The 22989-nt window shown below is 44.6% G+C and overlaps 1 protein-coding gene across 2 annotated transcripts in view; it reads right to left on the bottom strand.

Annotated features, from left to right (window-relative positions):
- Positions 1 to 13749, bottom strand: part of LOC147100411 (hepatic and glial cell adhesion molecule-like) — an 85644-nt gene extending 71895 nt beyond the window's left edge. For both annotated transcript variants that reach the window (XM_085968096.1, XM_085968097.1), the window contains exon 1: positions 13628 to 13749. In XM_085968096.1, coding sequence (XP_085824222.1) covers positions 13628 to 13712 — 85 coding nt within the window. In that variant the 5' untranslated portion in view covers positions 13713 to 13749. The remainder of the gene's footprint in view (positions 1 to 13627) is intronic.
- Between the last annotated feature and the right edge of the window lie 9240 nt (positions 13750 to 22989).

Here is a 22989-nt window from a genome sequence, read left to right as displayed (position 1 = left end):
CTCCTTCGATCTCCTCTCTCTCCCCCCTCCAATCTCCTCTCGCTCCCTCCTACCGATCCCTTCTCTCTCTACCCCCGATCTCCTCTCTCTCCCCCCTTCGATCCCCTCTCTCCCTCCAGCCTCTGATCCCCTCTGCTTCCACCCTCCGCCACCAACCCGATCCCCTGACCTTCTCCGCACGGAGCTGAGTCGAGTGAAGCATGGTAGTGCAGGCCACCGCCGCACTGTTGGGTACTGTGCATGCTTAACCGGATTGAGCGCACACGCGCGGTACCAAATGGGCGTGCAAGTGCAGAGTCAAAATTGCATTGCAAATACTCACTCTGATGCAAATACCCATAGAAAGTCTGTTGGCAAGTGTAAGTGTAATGAACAGCTGGCGCCGTTTGTTCGCCGCTGACCACAAAATCCGTCCCATTGTAAATCTAAAATGTGTAAAAGCAGTTTGGCAAGAAATCGCATCCTTGGATAAGGATTAAACCTGGACCTGGACTAGTTTATAAACTCCAGATAAATAAAAGTGATTCAAATTTGTAAACATGCGCCTGTCGCGAGGTGAAACTTGGCAATGGTTAATTGGGAAACTTTACATGTGGTTGTAGAGTCTGGGCCTTAGATACAAGCAGAGCAGTTCTGTGCATCAACCATATGCCCCATGAATAAGGGGTCGCCCATTTAAGACGGAGATGAGGAGGAATCTTTGCAATTTTCTAGCCCAGAGAGCTGTGGAGGCGGAGTCATTGAATCTATTCAAGGCGGGGATAGACAGATTTTTGAGCTACAGGGGAGTCAAGGGTTATGGGGAACAGGCAGAAAAATGGCCAAGACCAGATCAGCCATGATCTTATTGAATGGCGGAGCAGGCTCGAGAGGCCAAATGACCAACTCCTGCTCCTTATGTTCTTATGATATCTACTTGCTAGTAGAGTCTGGAACTGACATTTTGTGCTGCATTCTTTTACAATGTGATAAACTTCAGCTGCAGTGACATCATGAATGGAGAATGTTCTGATGCTGTAGGAGGAGAAATTCACAATGTCTACTCTCAAGCTGCTACTAACCAGCTGTTCAAGAGTATATAATGGTTGGGTTTGCAGTCACGGGGCATATGGTTGGATGCAGTGGAGTGATCTATTCATATCTAGGCAGTACCTTTGTACATTAACACCACCAAGAAAACAGATCAACCGGTCATTATTCTCATGGCTCTTTATGCGATGTTGCTGTAGGCAAAATGGCTGCCACATTTGTCTATATATCAACAGGCATTGCACATCAAAAGTAATAAATTGTGTATGAAAATCTTTAAAATATTTTGATGTAATAAGGCACTGTATAATGGCAAGTTTTATTCTTGCAATTGCTTTACTTTAGCTACCCTCTGATCAATTTCATTGACCAACTTGACTAATTTGACTTAAATTTTGTAAAAATAAACCTATAAACCACCAGACCTGAGCCATGATTTTCCATAAACAGTCCCAGGGCCTCAGATATCCAGGATACTCACCAGATAGATTTCCTATAGCCCTGTGTGTGTTAGTTTGCTCCGTGCTTGGTTCACCTGGAATTTTGGCTCAAAGGATCCAGAGATTCCAGAGCTCAGCACAGTCGGGAACAACAATAACAGCAACAACTTGCATTTATATAGCGCCTTTAACATAGTAAAACGTCCCAAGGTGCTTCACAGGAAGGTTATCAAACAAAATTTGACACCGAGCTATATAAGGAGATGTTAGGGCAGATGACCAAAAGCTTGGTCAAAGACGTAAGTTTTAAGAAGCGTCTTAAAGGAGGAAAGAGAGGTAGAGATAGAGAGGCAAAGAGGTTTAGAAAGGAAATTCCAGAGCTCATAGCCTTGGCTGCTGAAGGCACGGCCACCAATGGTGGATGCTCAAGAGGCCAGAATTGGAGGAGTGCAGAGATCTCGGGGTGGGGGGGGGAGGGGCGGTTGTAGGGCTGGAGGAGATCACAGCGATAGGGAGGGGCGAAGCCATGAAGGGATTTGAAAACAAGGATGAGAGTTTTAAAAATCAAGGTGTTGCTTAACCAGGAGCCAATGTAAGTCAGCAAGCACAGGGGTGATGGGTGAACGGGACTTGGTGCGAGTTAGGACACGGGCAGCCGAGTTTTGGATGACCTCAAGAAAGGCTCTGTTGACTCACATATTCACGCTCTGCTTCTTTGGGTTTAAGTGTTACATTTGGATCATAAATTCTATGAATGGGAAGTAGTTCCATCCACTGGAATTTCTTACCTAGATGGAGAGTTTCCATTTAATGCCTTGCTCAATACAAAGTCATGGTTAATTTGGAATTTAGAAAACTCCATCACCTGTTCTGTAAACAAAATGGACAGAGCTGACAGCTGTGACCTGACTTTAGCTTACCTCAACACAGGTTCTGTGATTCTGCCCCCGCCCCGACGCAGCCAGTTAAAAAGCGTGGACTCCACACCCAAATCCCACATGCTTAAAAATGGCCCACTACTCCAGCCCGTCTTTCGTTTACATCTCCTGTTCTCCTGTGCAACAATTTTCCTCTTACTTTCATTCTTGTCAGAAGAAACCACATCGAAAATTCAACAGCAGCGACCCGCCCCACAAAAAACTATTGCACGTGTCACCATCTTTGTGCCCTCGCTGAATGAGATGGCAATTTACTGCCAATCTATGCTTAATTGGCCGATGTTTTACATTACAAACTTCTGCACAATAGAAACTGGGTTCAGGCTGTCCCAAACGTTCTTTACTCGGGACAATATAGCCAGCGGATAGTGGAGGCTTCACCATTAGTATGGGCTGCATCTAAACCCAGATCACAAACTGCTGTAAGAACAAGCCTTAGCTCAAGCCCGCTGCAACCCTGAAGGTCAAATAATAAGAGAAGTTGTGATATCTTGTACATCATACCAGCTCAGCCTGCCCTGCTTAGCCCATACAGAACATAGGCAGAAGAAATTGACTTTTTTTAATCTGGTAAATATACATAAACATTTTTTTTAATTTTCCCCCATCAACGATTCAAACCCATAGTTGGTACCTGTTCCTTGATATTTCTAACTGACCTATTAGATGTAGTTGTTAAAAATGAAGAGCTGTATTGTTTTTGAGGGCTATCTCACTAGAAACCACAGGTTTTTTTTCATTTAGAGATGCAGGGCTGGATTTTGCCAGGCCTGGGGAGGTGGGTTTGGAGACGACTCTGCTGGGAAAATGGCAGAATTTGGGGGTGGGTGCCCAACCCACCCGCAACCTGCCTCCATGCCATCCTGTCAGGAGGCGGGTAGCCAACCCGCGCCGGGTCCCGCCTCCTCGAGGCGGGAAGGGGATTAATGCCAATTAACAGGTAGTTAACAGGCAGTTTTTTGGCTAATCCCCATTTTGAGCCCTGAAGTGTGGGCTTCCCGACGGCTCCGAACCAGGGTCAGCAAGGCGGGCCGTCGGTCTGCGGGGGTCGGAGGGGCCGAGATGTCCGGTGTGCAGGTGAGTAATGGATGCATGTGTGCAGATGTAAGTGTGTGAGGTGTGTGTAAAGTGTTTTAATAAGTTTTACTTAGCTTTACTTCTTCCTGCAGGCTTCCTCCCTTCAGGTCTCGGGAGTCCCTCAGCTCACCGGCACAGAAAGCAGAATGGTCGCTGAACTGTCAAAAGCTGCAGCTTTCTGCTTTTTGGTCTGGAAGGCTTTCTAATTGAGTTTTGAGTAAAGACACAACTTAGAAGACAGATTGTCAGTGATTGACAGCTTCACAGAGCTGTCAAACGATGACATTTCATCTGTCAAAAGCTTTTGACAGATGAAACGGCACTCGCTGATGTCACCTGTAACTGGCTTTCTCTTAATTGGCCTGCTAAGCCCGCTGGGCGGGCTTAACAAGGTCAATCAAGTGAAAATAGTGTGGATTGGCCACAAGTCGATGGAGGCGGGACTAAAACCCAACAAGTGGGAACCCTGCCTCCAAAAGCTTCCCATTGACAAAATCCAGCCCACAGAGTGTGTGGCGGGGGGAGCAGGTGGGGTGGCTGGAATCGTTGTTTTAAAGACCTCTATACAATCACTGGGACATTAAGCGGGTAGTAAGAGGAGGGGCGGGGCCGATTAGGGACCAAAAAGGAGACCTACGCATGGAGGCAGAGGGCATGGCGGAGGTACTAAATTAATACTTTGCATCTGTCTTCACCAAGCAAGAAGATGCTGCCAAAGTCATATTGATAAAGAGGAGGTACTAGGAAGGCTGTCTGAACTTAAAGTTGATAAGTCACCAGGGCCGGATGGGATGCATCCTAGGATGCTGAGGGAGGTTAAGGAGGAAATCGCGGAGGTACTGGCCATAATTATCCAATCTTCCTTAGATACGGGGGTGGTGCTAGAGGATTGGAGAATTGCAAATCTTACACCTTTGTTCAAAAGAGGGTGTAAGGATAAACCCAGCAACTACAGGCCAGTCAGTTTAACCTCGGTAGTGGGGAAGCTTTTAGAAACGATAATCAGGGACAAAGTTAACAGTCACTTGGACAAGTGTGGATTAATTAAGGAAAGCCAGTATGGATTTGTTAAAGGCAAATCGTGTTTAACTAACTTTTTTGAGTTTTTTGATGAGGTAAAAGAGAGGGTTGATGAGGGCAATGTGGTTGACGTATATATGGATTTTAAAAAGGCGTTTGATATAGTACCACATAATAGGCTTGCCTGCAAAGTTGAAGCCCATGGAACAAAAGGGACAGTGGCAGCATGGATACAAAATTGGCTAAGTGACAAGAAACAGAGAGTAGTGGTGAATGGTTGTTTTTCAGACTGAAGGAAGGTGGTGTTCCACAGGGGTCAGTACTAGGACCACTGCTTTTCTTAATATATATATTCATGACTTGGACAGGGTACAAGAAGACATAAACAGGCTGGTGAAATGGGCGGACACGTGGTAGATGAAATTTAACGCAGAAAAGTGCGAAGTGATACATTTTGGTAGGAAGACCGAGGAGAGGCAATATAAGCTAAAGGGTACAATCCTAAAGGGGATGCATGAACAGAGAGACCTGGGGGTATATTTGCACAAATCGTTAAAGGTGGCAGGGCAGGTTGAGAAAGCGGTTAAAAAAGCATACTGGATACCGGGCTTCATAAATAGAGGCACAGGGTACAAAGGCCAGGAAGCTATGATGAACCTTTATAAACCACTGGTTCGGCATCAGCTGGAGTATTGTGTCCAATTCTGGGCACCGCACTTTCGGAAGGATGTGAAGGCCTTAGAGAGGGTGTAGAAAAGATTTACGAGAATGATTCCAGGAATAAGGGACTTCAGTTACGTGGATAGACTAGCGAAGCTGGGGTTGTTCTCCTTAGAGCAGAGAAGCTTGAGAGGAGATTTGATAGAGGTATTCATAATCATGAGGGGCCTAAACAGAGTAGATAAATAGAAACTGTTCCCATTGGCGGAAGGGTCGAGAACCAGAGGACACAGATTCAAGGTGATTGGCAAAAGAACCAAAGGCGACATGAGGAGAAACTATTTTACTCAGCGAGTGGTTTGGATCTGGAATGCACTGCCTGAAAGGATGATGGAGGCAGACTCAATCGTGGCTTTCAAAAGGGAATTGGATAAGTACCTGAAGGAAAAATATTTGCAGGGCTACGGGAAAAGGGCGGGGGAGTAGGACTAGCTGAAGTGCTCTTGCAGAGAGCCGGCACGGGCTCGACGGGCCGAATGGCCTCCTTCTGTGCTGTAACCATTCTATGATCCTATGATTCTAATATGGATGACATGCACCTTTGCCTCTAGCACTACATACTTACATTTCACACTTTCCTTGGCAGTTTGATTATGATCTCATTGTTTGGGAGAGGGGGCTGGGGACAAAGTCAGTGTTTGAATTGTAGCGGACTCCATTCCTGCATTTTTTTAAAATTACAAATGCCTCCATTTAAGCAGGAAGACTTTAACACAGGAAATGTAAATACAAGATCGAAGCAGCAATCTTCTGACAATACAGAAGCTTATTTTCAATTAGCGTAGATATTACTGTAAATATTTTCCATAATTGGTGAGATATTTAAAAATGATTTTATTGAAGTCAATGAATTGCATTGATATATGTAAATCACAAATTGTCACATCTTAGACAAGTTATTGCACATAAAATGAAACCAGCAGCACAAATCAAAATACAGTTCTATGCTCCCTCTCTGGATTTGAGTGGTGTTTTTTAGTGTGAGAACAGGACATCTAAAATCCCAAACAATTGTGTTCATGGGGGAAATGGAGGGGGCTGAACTGTCGTGTGTACCTATTTCTACCCATGATGGGAGTGTCCAAACTATTGCCCATGGGCTATATGTGGCTCGTGAGCCCTGGCAAAGCAGGCCATGAAACTCAGTTAACTCAGTTCTATTTGCGCTTATATTTCCTATGAGTTGGTTTGTCCTGTTTAAATTTTGTGGGAAAGAGCTGTTCCTAGAGCTTGTTGCCTCAATGTTACCCAAGTCCTAAATCAGAGCATGAGGATCTGCTGGTGTCTGCAAATTAAGGTATATACAAATTAATGAGAAGGTTGACATAATCTTTACAAGTTGCTCGTGGGCTCCATGTTATGCTGCTAAGCTGCAGACAAAGACAAAAAGATTGAACAGCCCTGGTCGGCAACACTGGTGTAATGGAGAGATACAAAGTACAAAAATTATAAACATAGTAGTACCTTCACGGATACCGGGCAGTTTTTGAATTCTACATGAAGGTCCTGCTACCTGCTTGAGTAATCGTAAGAATTTTATGCCCAGTGAGAATTGTCAAGGTAATTTGGTACTGTGAGAACTGAATTAAAATAACTCAGATTCTTTATTCTCAGATACTGCCTATGTGCTGAAAAAGAGCCAAGATATTCACCATCTTTCAGGATTACATTTGAACACAGCTTCCAGTGAGATAAAAGAAAGACTTGCATTTATACAGCGCCTTTCACGACTTCAAGATGTCCCAAAGTGCTTTACAGCCAATGAAGTGTAGTCACTGTTGTAATGTAGGAAACGCAGCAGCCAATTTGCACACAGCATGGGATAATGACCAGAAAATCGGGTTTTTTTCAGTGATGCTGATTGAGGGATAAATATTGGCCAGGCACCAAGGATAACTCCCCTGCTCTTCTTCGAAATAGCACCATGGGATCTTTTACGTCCAACCTAAGAGAGCAGATGGGGCCTCGGTTTAACATTTCATCTGAAAGATAATGCTGCATGCCCTCAGTATTGCACTGGAGTGTCAACCTAGATTTTTTGCTCAAGTCTCTGGAGTGGGACTTGAACCCACAACCTTCTGATTCAGAGGTGAGAGTGCTACCCACTGAGCCACAGCTGACATACAGTTAGATGAAGTAGGGTGGGAGGAGCCTCATGTGGAACATAAACACCGGCATAGACCAGTTGGGCCAAATGGCCTGTGTCTATGCTGTAAGTTCTATGTATGTAACAGAAGTATCTGAAGTTCATCGTTGCATATGAACATATAAAAATGGCAGGCAGGAAAGGATCATCTGGTCCATCAAGCCTGCAGTTCTCATATTTTTGGAGACATTCACTGCTGATTGACGTTCGAAATGTTAGCTAAGGAAAATGAAATACTTCCCATTTCGAGACTTTCTGGGACACTTTGTCAAGACTTCACCAATACTCGAGCAACATTTATTCCACAAATTCTCTGAGAACTTCGCCTAAAAAAATGTGCCGTGCTATTTCACCTTGTAGGAGTCACCAGGAGAAAGAGAGTGCATGGTCATGAGCACATTGCTAGGGGTCGCCCTTGGTCTGGACGAGGAATGGGAGGAGGACATGAGGCCAGGCAGAGCAGCACCAGCTGCTGCAGGAGAGAGAGACAGGAGGACGACGAGAGCAAGGTGGCGTCCTTCCCTCCCTGCGGGTGCAGGACATCACTCCTCCTCTGGACCTGCTCCCCCAGGACCTCCAGTGCCGCGTCCTAGAGCCTGTGTGCCCTCACCCTTGGTCCCTGAGCCATCCTGCAACGTGCCGCTGTGTGCCAGCCAGAGCACTCCACAGCTTCAGTGGAAGTGGATGCGAGGAACCCATAGATACTGCTCCATGAAAACTACACCTAATCAGCACTTGATTCTAAACCTCCAGGCAAGTTCAAATTATGGTACATGTAATCAGCAATTAGGACTAAAATTGTGTGATAAATCCGGACTTTCAAACAGGCGTGTCTTATTAGCACTGCACCCATTTAGTGCCTGCTTCACCCTTTGGCCAAAATACCCCCCAGTGAATCTACATTGCACCTTTCCCATTGTTTTTTTTATAGAAAGGGGTGCCCAAAACTGTACATAATACTCCAACTGCAGACTAATTAAAATCTTGGAAAAGTTCAACATTACCTCCATGCTTTTAGTATTTTATGCCTCTCGACACAAAAACAAGGATTTCACTTGCCTTTTTTATGATCTTATCTACTCTTGCTGTTACCTTTAATAACCTCTACTCCATTTAAAATCTTACCATTTAAGATGTATTTCCTTCCCCTATTCTTAGACCAAATGTATTTCTTTGCATTTTTCTACATTGAACACCATCTGCTATTTTGCTAACCCATCTATGTCCTCTTGCAGTCTCTCACACGTCCCTGCCACAATTTGTCACACCCTCCCAATTTGTTGTCATAAGCAAATTTTGAGACTGTTCCCTCAATTCCTAAGTCCAGCCACAATGAAGACCCATATGGAACACCACTCACCACATCTTTCCAATCCAAGAAACTTCTTTTACTGTTAGACTTTGCTTTCTGCCCCACCACCCATCTCTCTATCCATGTGGTCACATTCCCTTAATTCTATGTGTCATTCTGTGGTACCTTGTCAAATGCTTTTTTTTAAAGAAATCCATATAAAGCACATCCACTGTGTCGCCTTTATCTGTCATCTCTGTTATTTATTCCAAGAATTCAATAAGGTTGGTCAAGCAGAACCTTCTTTTTAGAAATCCATGACAACTGGCCCTGTTTAATTCATGTTTCTTCATTTACTTAGTAATTTCAGTAAATATCATAGATTTTAGTAATTTATCAACAACTAAAATAAGACTAATTGGCTTATTAATTTTTTGTGCCTTTTTTGAAGCGGGGTGTCACATTTAAAGAGGCGATAGGGAAAATGTCTGTGGTGAGAAATTATTTTTGGACTGTGTTCAGGAATTTTTTCTCCGTCAATTGCTCATCAAGAAAAGTACTGCTTGACCTTTATCCGAGTGTTGAAACTGAGCAAGCAGGTGACCTAAATGTAGGAGAACATTTGGGAAACAGTGACCACAATATAATTGGGATCAGCAAGAATAGAAAGGGAAAAAGAAAGAAAGAAGAGAGCGGAAAAGAAAAGTCAAGAGCAAGAGTACTTGAACAGAAGAACACGAAGTACAATGAGATAAAGGGGACCTCGCTTGAATTAAATGAAATTTTAAAAAAACTCTGGGAAATGATGTTGCAGATCAACAAGAGGAAATGCTTAAACAGGAGATGGAAAGGTTGCAAATTAAATACATTCCAGTAAAGAAAACAGGAGGATGTATTGAAGCTGGGGTTATGGGTGATTAGAGAGACTATATCTAGTCTACTGGCACAACCTTCCTTTCCACAGCACTGTGAAAATATATAGTCAAAGTCTCCGCTATTTCCTCCCTAGCTTTTCTCAGGGATTTTGAAAATAAACTATCGGGCCTCTCTGATTTAGCAACCTTTTCTGTTTGAATAATAATCTCCACCACATTCACCTTTGGTGGTTCTACAATCCCAATATCCACCTCTGTGAAAACTGAGGCACTCTGTTAATATCTCTGGCATTCCCTCACATTCCACTACAAACTTGCCTCTTTAAGTTCTAAGTGGCCCTACCTATTGCCTTGACTATTCACGTGCTACTAATGTGCCGATAGAAAGCCTTTTTATTGCCTTTTGGTAATTTTCTCCCCTCCTGCCTCTTTACTTTCCTACTTTTCTCATTGCTAATATAATTTGTCAATTATTTTCTTTTATTTAATCTGGGCAACGTCCCTTTTTAATCTCACTATAATTTGTGTTTTTCCAGTCAAATTCTCTTGACATTGAGTTTTCTGTAACCCTTTCTATTCTTGCAGATCCTAATTATATTGTGGCCACTGTTTCCCAGACGTTCTCCAACATTTAGGTCACCCGCTTGCTCTGTTTCATTACTCAGAACAAGGTTGAGTAATGCCTCCTTCCTTATTGAGATGCAATATATTGGCTGAGAAAACAATTCTGAATATACTGCAAAAACACTCCCCTTTCTCACCAGAAATATTTCCCCTTATTCTAGTATATTTTTGAATAATTCAATTCTCTCTATTGTTAATACATGTCTCTCTAATTTGTCAACAAAATTCATCCTCGGTCTCCTTTTCATTATCAGTCTATAATATACTCCCAATATTATGACTGATAGCTTGCTATTCCCGAGCTCAATCAAAAGCAATCTATTTGGACTATTTATTTAAATGTTTATGCTCCAGTGCTGTAATAGTATTTCTAATTAAAACTCATATCGCTCTGGAATACTTGATATCCAGGTATATTTAATTGCCAATCCTGGCCCAGTTTAACCACATTTCAGTTACTATTATTATGTCACATTTTTCTATTTTAATCAACGCCTCCAATTCCCCGATTTTGTTTCTTATACTCTGTGCACCAATACGTATATATTTTAGTTTGGATTCCCTTGCTTTGGCAATTTCTCCTTTTCTTTTTTCCAACCTGATTTTTTCCTTTTAACTATCTTGTCCCAATGAACCTCTTTCAACCATCCTACCTCCTTATTCACAAAACTCCTAAAGGTTACTTTCCCTTCCAAGCTGCCAAATTTATATATTCCCCTGGTTAACCTCCCTTCAAAGAAATTGACTCCAGCTCGGTTCAGGTGTAGGGAATCACTACAGCTCACTCCTACCCCAGAACTGGTCCCAATACCCCAAAATCTAAACCCTTCCGTCCCACAGAACATCTCTGTCCTACATTTACCTCCCTGATCTGCTTTTTCCTGTGCTGGTTAGGGTGTAATAGTCCTGCAATTACTACCTTAGAAGATCTGTTTCTTACTCTAACTCCTAGAACTCTTTTTGCAAGACATGAAACATGTTCTTTGCTATGTCATTGGTTCTGACATGAACCCCTAATTTATGGTTGATTCCCCTCCCCATCCAAGTGCTTCTGCACTGCTCTGTGTCACCTACACTAGCACTTGGGAGGCAACACACCTTTGGGACTCTTGCTTCCCATTAAATAAGCAACTGCCTACTCACCTGATGATCAAATTCCGCACTATCACTGTATTCCAACACTTCACTCTCTCTCTCTCCTTTGTACAATCATTTTCTACATGGTACTATGTCCTTGCACGTGGCTACCCTCCCCATAGTTATTGATCTTGGAACTAATACTCAGTATTGAAAACGTATTCGGCAATGTAATGCCCTCAGGGGTCCCTCGCGCTTTCTTCTTACTCCTCTTTCTAATCCAATAAATGATCTTTTTCTTCTCCCGCTCTGTCTAATTATGGGGTGGCTGCCTTTTGGAATGTGTATGCCAGAAATCCCTCCACCTCCCGAATATTACTAACTGTCTACTGCTTTCCTCAAGCCCAGGTACTTTGAGATTAAGTGAATGCACTCAGTGACACTTCCTGCAAGTGTGCTTGCCCGGGAAGGACTCCCACATCCAGCAAGATTTTCAGAACACGTGCTGCAACTGCTCTGCTATTGTAACTCCTTGAAACTTACTTGTGCAAAACCAAATATAAAAAATTTAACTGATACTTCTTGGTATAAAAGTCCAAACAGTGAATCTAATTATGTGCATTAAAATGTTATGGGGTTCTCTTGAAGTTGAAGCTGAACTTTGAACCAAACAATATTAAATAATCCAGCCTGACCACCAGCTGTATACAGTGGCACTGAGTCAGTACCACAATGACAGCTGAAGGTGTTATAAAAGTCCAAGTTGTTGCTGTTGTTGTAATGGCAAATAGTTTATTTCCTGGTACTCTACTGCCCCCCCAAAAAACACACTTGTAGCATCACCGTCCTTCCCATTCCACTACCATATTTCAACTTCATAATGCCATCTCTACCACACCCACCATCCCTGCCATATACCAGGAAAGTAGTTCAAAATTAGTGCTTTTTTTCGAAGCCGTACTCTACAAGTGACATCGGTGAGTTTATGGGAGTAATTCAGTCTTGAGTGTTGGCATTCATAAACCATTCGAAAGGGTATGACTTAGTTGCAGATATTCGGTTGAATCTCTGCTGTAAGATGCCTGTTGTTGCAGGTTACTTTCACTGAGGTGAACCGTTACTCATGGGGACTGTGAGAATAATTTTAACCCAGTATGGCACTGAGCCATACAGAACAAGAGGATCCCAGGTTCGATACCCAATCAATGCTCAATTAGCTGATCACAGCTGTTGGGTTGCTACAATTGGCCTCAGCACCCCTGGGTAAGGGAGGGGAAAATCAATGAGAGTTTCCGCTCCTAATCTCTATTCACTTATCCCTATTAGAAAGTGTCCCTAAGTGTGTGCAGGGTTGTTAGATGAGAATGGGTTTGGCCTTGGTTGTCATCACCCCATGATCAAACAGTCGAATAAGGTCTCACTATCTGGGCTCATACACGAACAATGGTCACTTTATCTGGGAACCAAAGGATAGCTGGTGCCCATGTTGCATGTGTCAGCAACTTCACCAGAACAAGGGAGGAGAAGATAGCAAATAAAGTAAAAGGTACACAGTAAGTCCGATAAGAAAAATGTTATTCCAATTGGCCTCCGCCCAGAAGTTGAGTCGCTGATCTCTGCCGAGTCATGAGGCGCAGCATCACATGATGCCTGGCCAACTTGTGGGAGAGAAAAATCAGCAGAAGTTCCATTTAAGGTTGTCCTAAAGCTCCCCCCGCCCCTAACACAGTATAACCATAGGCTATAAATATGGTCCAAAATCACAAGGTGCATAGAAAAGGTGTGATAAAATAGTGTTTCCTAAATATAAATATTATCCTTAGTGGACGTCAATGTTGAAAGAGTTAAAGACCAAACAAGTGCACAGTAAATGCCCACACAGAGCGGCATGACCCCTGCCGCTGCAAACTGATTATGCCATCCGAATATGACAGCCTGCATCAACATGAACTGCGGTCAAGCGCAAGAGTTTACACCATCAATGTACAATACAGACTTTCTATAAATCTCCCTCTGGAAACCATACAAAAAGCATGTCATGGAGAGAGGCATGCTATAGAGTGGGCGATTCACATGGTTTCCGTCTTAGAGAGAGAGGCAAAAAACAATGCATGTTATTTCACGGGATGCCTTAGAGACTACTGTGTTTAACAAACAGAAACTTGAATCGGCGTTTTTTTTCAAAATCTCATGGCTTTTAAAAAACTGTTTAGAAAAGTTTTCTGAGGCAGTGTCTGCTCCGATGTAGTGACACTGGTTTCAACGACTTTAACGAGAGATCAGCAAGCACGCTGAGTAAAGTCCGCAGCAGGAGCAGGGTCGGACCAAAGCTCAGGAGCAGATTAAGTTGATATATTTTTATAAAAGATAGAATAAAATTGATGTCCTACCTGACAGTGCTAGGAGAAAACAGAAAAAGTTGAAAAAGTGCAGAGTGCTGAAACCTCTTGAGAACACTTCCCTTTCTGCCTTCATTTTGGGACTAACACTGGCCCCTGGCTGATGATGATTTGCATGATTTGTATAATCAGGGCACGTCCTCAGTACCACTAGGAGTTTTCGACAGACCTCAGCTCTGCCAAGCCCATGAATAGAAGAGCAGTGTTCTCTAATTTATTACCAAGCCATCAGCACTGAGGATCTATGCCAACTTCAGAAAGAATGGATGGAGAAACATAAAGATGGAGATCTTGTCCTTATCCTTCACAAAAAAAAAAGAGAAACCTCTTGAGAAAACATGGGAACTGATATTTGAACTCAAAGCCTTCTCTGGGCACTGCTGGTGTCAGTTGTCTATGAATGTTCTGGCATGGACATTAACTCTTCACACTCCCCAGTTCTCCAATCTGCCAGCTTGAGCTTCCTTCTTAAAACTAAATGCCACACTTACCCTTAGGTTTTCCCCCCTTGCAACTTTCATGCTGCCCGCTGCAACTTGCCTCCGCACTGGAGGGGTAAGCCCGTCCCTCCCACTGACCGCTCGGTGACCACAGCCATCATGTCTGCAGCATTCCCGGATCAGAATCAGATGATTTGCTTTCCTGCAGGCCGTGCTTTCTTCCCCCCTGAATTTCCTTTGATTTTTTTTTTTTGCCCGGCTTCCTTGTCTGCCAAAAAAAAGCAAGCACACTTCAGGAAGAGTATAGAAATTGTGAAACTGTGCTGGCATATTGTAAAAAAATTTTTTACAATAATTCCACCAGCTTGAGACTGACATTGCCTATTAAACCGTGAGTGCCACTTTAGCAATGCATTGAAAAATGACAGTCTTCTGACAGTTTGATTGATAGTTTACAACCCCATGTAGATGGCACATGTCCTGTCTGTTTCATTTCACACATGCTGTAACGTGCCAAGTTTGAAAATCATTACAACCTATTAATGTACTACTTACATGGAACCAGCACATGCTTTCTCTCTTACATATCCCTACGGACCTCCAGGTCTCCCTATTTTCCACCCTCGGCCCCCGCCCCTCATATCGATGACCTTAAGGGTGTAAGGTTCGCAAAATTCTGCAGAACCTCAAAACAGAAGAATAACCTTATTTAAAACGATTTTGTTTCATCACAGAAGAAATCTGTCAAAAGGATAAAAATGTATGGTTGGGCCTAATGGAAGAATTCAAAGAGTTAAATTACACATTTTTCCTAAGTGTAAGGAAGGAAGAGATTTTGGACTGTTTTTAAGGAATTATTGGGCCAAAGGGATTTAAAAATAAAAATCCCAGGAAGATTTGGCTGGTCTAAAAGGCATGTTCAGACTTGCAAAAAGGCTGTGACACAGGGGAGGTGGGGTGGGCCCCCGAGTTTGGATATTGGACAGTCTGGGAATGTCCTAGGCCACCTCAGCCTCTACATAAAGACAATGGCCCCGATTTTCTGCCAGCCGTCGGGCGGCTTTTCGGGCGGGCAGGGGCTGAAAAATCGGCGAAATAGGGGGTCACGACCCCCCCCCCCCCCCGCCGCCTGATTCCCCACCCCGTCCGACTTTCGGACCACCGTTTCTCCGCGAGCCAATTCAGTCCCGCCCACCGCTGGCGGGACTGGCCTTCGGGACCCTAATTAGCAATTATTGGCATGTTTAATGCCATTTTAGGGTGCCCTTGCGATTTTCAGGGGTTCCCCACACTAAACACACCTGCAGGGAACCCCGCTGATGAAACCTGGCGTGAAGCTTGCCGGCTTGCTTGCTCTCAGCTGCAGGTCATTTGGGAAAGCTGCGATTTAAAGGGACAGCATTTGTATGTTGAAGGACCTTGTTGTTGAAGGCTTGGGGCTACTTCTTCAAGGCTTAGGCACAGCTGTGGAAGGTTGGAGCCTCACACATTTCTCCAATGTGATCTCCTGGGAAGCCCCTCTCGCCACCCTCACTCAGCGCTTCCTCAGCGGAGGCATCTACCAGAAGCATGGGACGCCTTTTTTTCCTTCCCTTCTTGCCATTAGAGGATCTCTAGCAGCAGAGGCGGCAGCCGCAGAACCAGGAACAGCAGGATCAGCAACAGGAGCACCAGGCTGCTGCTCACTCACCTGAAGCTGCACAGGCCAGAAGGGGCCAGCGCTTGGAAGTGGCTTGAGAGCACCTTGCTGCACTTGAGGGGGCCATGGGGACCCGTATCTGCACTGGCAGTCCTACTCAGAAGGACTTCCATGAAGGTCTGGTTTCTCTGTTCAATAGATGGCCAACGCTCCTCAAGAGATGTCATTCTCTTATGAGCACTCACCATGTTTTCCGTACCCTGGCGAGTTATCTCCTCCATGGAGGTTGCCAACCTTTCCATGGTGATGCGTTCCTGCGCCAATGACTCCACAAAGGCTCTGCTCATGGTCGCTATGGACTCCTCCATTCGCTCCACACTCGCAGCGACCCTGGAGACAAAACCTGCCAGAGACTCCTGCATCTGTGCATGGAGATCCATCACCTCTTCTCTTGCGGATGGACCCAGAGGCAGAGGGTCGACATGCAGCGCAGCTGAGCTGAGCTGGCAGAGTCCTTCGCCCTCCGACGAGGACTCTCCACTGCTGTCCCTGTCTCCAGAATCTGCTGAGGCTCACTTGTGAGCTGTGAAACACCAGGTGACAACACTACTCTATGTCCCGAAGGTCCCCCCAAAGTGTGAGTGTCTGCGCTGGTGCTGGGTGCGCTTACTTCTGCTGATGCTGCGCCCTCAGAGGTTGGAGCTTCCTCTGAGGAGTCTGGCTGCACAGCCTCTTCCTCCTCCACAGTGGGGACGGGGGCTCTGGATGGTCCTGTGGGGGAGTAGAGGAAGGAGTTAGAGATGTGATGCCAAGGTTTCATGCACATTCGAGTTGACATCTGCTGACACCTGCATCCATGCAGCCCTGGTCCCAGTGGGGGGCCTCTTCCTGCCTGACCTAGGGAAGAGGACCTCCCTGTGGGCCCTAACCCCATCCAATAATGCCTGCAGTGAAGCTTCGTCGAATTTGGAGGCAGCTCGGGGTCTGGCACTGGCCACAGCTGCTGAAGGCTCCTCTGCCATCCTGCATAGTTCGTTTGGAAGCCAACAGAGGAAGCACTGCTTGCTGTGGACCTTGAAAGCACCACGAATGATGACATCATACTGTGGGGCTTCCTGACTGGAAATGGACAATTAGCAATGCTGCCCACATGCTGGAAATTAATTGGCCACTTGAGGGAAAATTGCGTGCAGCTGGCTGACCCATTTTTTTGTGTGTCAGAACCCCACATTCGGGGGAATCTGACCATTTCCCACACAACCCACAAAATCGGGCCCAATGAAACCTGTCTCCTGCCGAAAAACACAGAGCCCAGGTACATGAATAAAACAGTACCTACCCCCAGCAACACAAAGGAAAGAACATAGCCCAACAGGATACAACAATTCAAGCAGCAGTCCAAAACCAATCAAAGAGATTGACAAACGTTTTGCATTTTTAAACTAGTTTCAAGGCAATCCCGAAACCAGTTAAAAGTAAATTAAGAGTTAGATGGACCATCCCCGAAACTCGTTAAGTTTAGATGGGCCATCTCCAAAGCTCGTTAAAGTTTTAAAACCTATTAAAAATAACGAGCCCGCCAAATTTAACAAAGAAACTCGAGATTTGGTGCTCAGATAAGCTAGGCTCCAAATTAATATAATTGAGGCCTGCCCTTTCAGTGGTCAGTCAGCTCAGAAGTTAGCTCATCCGAAGGTCAGCGAAGTACAGCAAGCAGCGAGAGCACAGTACAGCTCAACGGATCATCATCGGAGACTTGAAGGAACAGAAGGAGAATGAAAGTCGCGGCAACCGAAGGCCTACAGAAACCAACAACCACCAATATTACCACCAACCAGGTAATATTGGGCCACCGTGACCAACAAGAAACCAACCGCCGAAAATTCACAAAACCAAAGACTTGTTTCCACTCTACAGGCTAGTCTGACTTACCCCTGGGTAAGATTTGGACACAAAAGACCCTAAAACTAGCCCTAACCAAAGGAAATTGGGTGCTCACCCGATACATCCAACAGCGTGACTAACCGCATCAGCGGACCAACCCAAACTGAAGAGCCAACGCAGGTGCAGTCTTCTACCACGTCCGGGGTGCAGCAGGCCCCAACCGCCACAATTAAGGAGAACCCCGAAATCGCGAACCTCTACAGTCTGTCAAGAAAGTCGTTTTGGTGAGCATTTCCTGGTCCTCTGGATTCCAGCCTAGCTCGTGTAGTGTGGTTGGGTGGGTAAGGGATTTTGTATATTGTAATTCTCCCTTGCTTATTCCAAGTGTTCCCCACCCTTTTAGAGCATAAGTTTTTATTGTATTGTATATTTTCCTGTCTCAAAATAAAGATCTGAATTCTTTTGACTAACCCAGGTGTCTGTTGCAAGTTTATTACAACCCCCAAATAAGTCAAAAGTCTAGAACAAAAAGGGAGTGGGAGCGATTTGAACCGTTCAAAGGAGTCAGAGGTGAAGCTGACAAACAACCCACACACCACCCCTTACAAGAGGCAGTCTAAGGCTCCACCCCCACAAGGCTATCCTGCAAATGTTGGTGTAACTGGGTCCCGACTTAGTTTCTGGTGTTTTGGTGGGCTTCTGCCGAAGTTCAGAGTCCGCAGCCGCAATCAAAGATTTTTGACCACCGTTTCTTTTGCTCCTTATTCTTTACCTATAAACTAAAAGACTGGGGATTAAACTAGTCCATATAGTTCACATCCACAGCATCAGCCCAGCTCAATTGGGAGCATTCATGTCTCTAAGCAGAAGGCTGCGATCCAAGACCCAGGATTTCAGCACATAATCTAGGCTGACATCTCTGTTCAGTACTGAGGATTGGGAGTGCAGTATTATTGGAGGTGCCATCCTTTGGAGGACATTAAACTGAAGCCCTGAAGTCTGTCTGTTCAGGTGGCTGTTAAAGATTTCATGGCACTACTTGAAGAAGAGCAGAAAAAGAGTTCTGACCAACCTTCTTCCGTCACCCATCACCAAAAACAGGTTTATTTGTCATTCATCTCATTGCTGTTTGTGGTCCTTTCACCGGCCACTGTCTCGAGCTGAAACAGACTTCAAAACACTGGCATCCTGATTGACCCTCAGCTGAGCTTCTGACCCCATACGGTAACATTTGTAAATTGATCTCCTGCCACTGTAGAAGATGAAAAATAACACACCAGACCAGACCATACAGGCTCAACTAATGAAGAATAATTCATAGAATCAGTGAATGATACAGTACAGAAGGAGGCCATTCAGCTTATTGTGCCTGTGCCGGCTCTTTGAAAGAGCTCTCCAATTAGTCCCACACCCCCCTGCTCTTTCCCCAGAGCCCTGCAAATGTTGCCCCTTCAAGTATTTATCAAATTCCCATTTGCAAGTTATTATTGAATCTGCTTCCACTGCCCTTTCAGGCAATGCATTCCAGATCATAACAACTCGCTGCGTAAAGAAATTTCTGCTCATCTCGCCTCTGGTTCTTTTGCCAGTTACCTTAAATCTGTGTCCTCTGGTTACTGTCCCTTCTGCTACTGGAGACAGTTTCTACTTACTTACTCTGTCAAAAGCCTTCATGATTTGGACATCTCAATCTCCTCTTAATCTTCTCTGCTTTAAGGTCAACAACCCCAGCTTCTCTAGTCACTCCACGTAACTGAAGTCCCGCATCCCTGGTACCATTCTAGTAAATCTCCTCTGCACCCTCACCAAGGGCTTGACATCCTTCCTAAAGTGTGGTGCCCAGAATTGGACACAATACTCTAGCTGGCGCCTAACCAGTGATTTCTAAAGATTTAAGCATAACTTCCTTGCTTTTGTAGTCTAGGCCTCTATTAATAAAACCAAGGATCCTGTATGCTTTTTAACAGCCACCGCAACTTGTCCTGCCACTTTCAAAGATTTGTGTACACACGCCTCCAGGTCTGTCTGTTCCAGCACCCCCTTTAACATTGTACCATGTCGTGTATATTCCTCTCCTCGTTCTTCCTACCAAAATGCACTTCACACTTCTCTGCATTAACTTTCATCTGCCATGTGTCGGTCCATTTCACAAGAGATCCCGCGGACTGGAAGAGCTACAAGAACAACCAAGGGATACAAAGAAATTGGTAAGAGCTGAAAAAAGAGAATACGAGAAAAAGCTTGCAAGGGATATCAAGGACAACATAGATGTCATAGAGTCATAATGGCACAGAAGGAGGCCTTTCGGCCCATCGAGTCTGTGCCAGCTCTCTGTAGAGCAATCCAGTCAGTCCCATTCCCCCGCTCTATCCCCGTAGCCCTGCAAGTTTATTTCCCTCAAGTGCCTATCCAGTCTCCCCTCAAAAACGTTGAGTATTTCCGCTTCCATCACTTCCGTCAGCAGCGAATTCCAGGTTACTCGCTGTGTAAAAATGTTTTTCCTCACGTCCCCCCTGTATCTCTTGCCCAAAACCTTAAATCTGTGTCCCCTAGTCCTTGTACCATCAACTAGTGGGAACAGTCTTTCCCCGTCTAGCCTATCCAAACCCATCATAATCTTGTACACCTCTATCAAATCACCCCTCAACCTCCTTTGCTCAAATGAAAACAAATCCAGCTTCTCCAACCTGTCCTTGTAGCTAAGATCCCCCATCCCTGGAACCATTCTGGTAAACCTCCTCTACACCCTCTCAAGGGCCTTCACATCCTTCCTAAAGTGTGGTGACCAGAACAGGATGCAATACTCCAGTTGTGGCCTAACCAGTGCTTTATAAAGGTTCAGCATAACTTCTCTACTTTTGTACTCAAGACCCCTATTTATGGAGCCCAAGATCCCATATGCTTTGTTAACCACACTCTCAATATGTCCTGCCACCTTCAGGGACCTATGCACATTAACTCCCAGGTTCCTCTGTCCCTGCACACTCTTTAAAACTGTGCCATTAAGTGTATATTGACTCTCCCTGTTCCTTCAGCCAAAATGCATCACCTCACACTTCTCTGTATTAAATTCCATCTGCCACTTGTCTGCCCATTCTGCTAACCTTTCTATGTCCTGTTGCAATCGATTGGTATCATCATCACTGCTTGCCACACCACCAAGTTTGGTGTCATTGGCAAATTTAGAAATTCTACTCTGTATTCCAATATCCAGGCAGCACGGTGGCATAGTGGTTAGCACTGTTGCCTCACAGCGCCAGGGACCCGGGTTCGAATCCGGCCTCGGGTGACTGTCTGTGTGGAGTTTGCACATTCTCCCCGTGTTTGCGTGGGTTTTCTCCGGGTGCTCCGGTTTCCTCCCACAGTCCAAAGATGTGCAGGTTAGGTTGATTGGCTATGATTAAAAAAAAATTGACCCTTAGTGTTAGGGGGATTAAATACGTGGGGTTACGGGGATAGGGTGGGATATGTGTTGGTGTAGGGGTTCCGGGGATTGGGAGGGATATGTGTTGGTGCAGGCTCGATGGGCCGAAATGGCCTCTATCTGTACTGTGAGGTTTCTGTGGTTTCTGTGATTTCATTTATATATATCAAAAAAAGCAGTGGCCCCAGCACTGACCCTTGGGGAACACCACTGTCTACCATCCTCCAGTCTGAAAAACAGCCATTTACCACAACTCGCTGTTTTCTGTCCTTAAGCCAATTCCTTATCCAAACTGCCACTGACCCACCTATTCCATGAGCCTCAATTTTGTTAACTAGCCTTCTATGTGGTACTTTGTCAAACGCCTTCCAAAAATCCAAGTAGACAACATCCATTGCATTCCCTTCATCAATCCTCTCTGTTACTTCATCAAAAAATTCAATTAGATTAGTCAAACACGATCTGCCTTTTACAAATCTGTGTTGGCTCTCCTTAATTAGTTTAAACCTCTCCAAGTGCCCATTAATTTTTTCCTTGATTATTGTTTTTAAAACTTTACCCACCACTGATGTTAAACTGACCGGCCTGTAGTTACTAGGATTGTCCTTACACCCTTTCTTGAACAATGGTGTCACATTTGCCACTTTCCAATCCTCAGGCACCTCCCCCACATCTAGGGAAGATTGGAAAATTATGGCAAGAGCTTCCGCTATCTCCTCTCCCAATTCCCTTAGCAACCTGGGATGCAAGCCATCTGGACCAGGTGACTTGTCCACTCTAAGCATACCCAACCTTTCTAGTACATCCTGTCTATCAATTTTCACCCCTTCCATTGCTTCTACCTTTTCCACTTCTACCAATATTTTGTCAGCGTCTACATCAAAAATGAAATTTGATAACTCATTTATAAAATAAAAATACTTTTCAAAAAGGTAAGTTTATTTTTAGCCCCATAAAAACATTTAATTATTACTTTTTTAATTACATTTTTGTTTAAAATATTTAATTAAATGGCATTTTAATTAATTTTAAATATGTAATGTTTTAAAAAAATGTATTTAATGTTTTAGCGTGTTTTTAAATGTGATCCCCATTCATACTTTTGACAGCTCTGTGCGTACGGACCTGTCAAAAGTATGAAGGGGGATTCCCTGCTTTCATTGGTTCACCTGGCCCATGTGATCCCGGGTTGCTTGTGAACCGCACGCACCCCTGGGATACCTGGGCCTCTGCGCATTTTGAAGAGGAGAGGCCCAGGATCGCAAGCCTCGGGATCTACGGAACCAGCAGGTAAGTTCATCGATTTTTATCCGATTGGAGGCACCCACCCGCAGGAAGCCTCCGATCGGAGATTCTGGGCCATTATGGGCAAGATGCTCCCTTATCATCAGATTATCAACTAATCCTGGTTTGGTATTCATCACTAAATCTTGTTTCCTTGTCGGTTCCAAAACATATTGTAGTAGAAAACTATCTCAAATACATTCTAGAAATTCATTGCTGTTACTATTTGAGCTGTTCTGCTTCGCCCAGCCTATGTGAAAATTAAAAATTCCCATTATAACCACGTTGTTTCTTCTACATGAAAATAAGTAATTGTGTTGATGGTATAAATCCTCTCATAAAAGCTCATCCTAGAGATGGCAATATATTCCGTATCCATTGCACAACTGTCCCTGCTAGCGGGCTGCGGTTCAACACTCCAACCTATGTGCGGGAGAGCAAACTGTAGGACATCTGTGATCCAACTGAAGGCCCTATTCATTTGGTCTCTCAGCCTGCCCAAGGCGGAGGAGATACTTGAATCCAGAGCTTGTATGGCCCCAGTTTGAGCATTCCTGAGAGCTGCTATCACTGGAGCCACAGACTCCTGCAAGAAGGGCCCAGCTGCAGCATTGAGGTGACTACACGTTCCATGGTTGACTGCAGATTGTCGATTCTACGGGCCAGAATCCCACACAAGTTG

Source organism: Somniosus microcephalus, chromosome 26 (genome assembly GCF_052327205.1).
Source record: "Somniosus microcephalus isolate GS21.2 chromosome 26, FLI_Smic_1.0, whole genome shotgun sequence".
Classification (NCBI taxonomy): Eukaryota; Metazoa; Chordata; class Chondrichthyes; order Squaliformes; family Somniosidae; genus Somniosus; species Somniosus microcephalus.
Note: the sequence above shows the minus strand (reverse complement) of the source record. Positions and strands in the feature narration are given on the sequence as shown.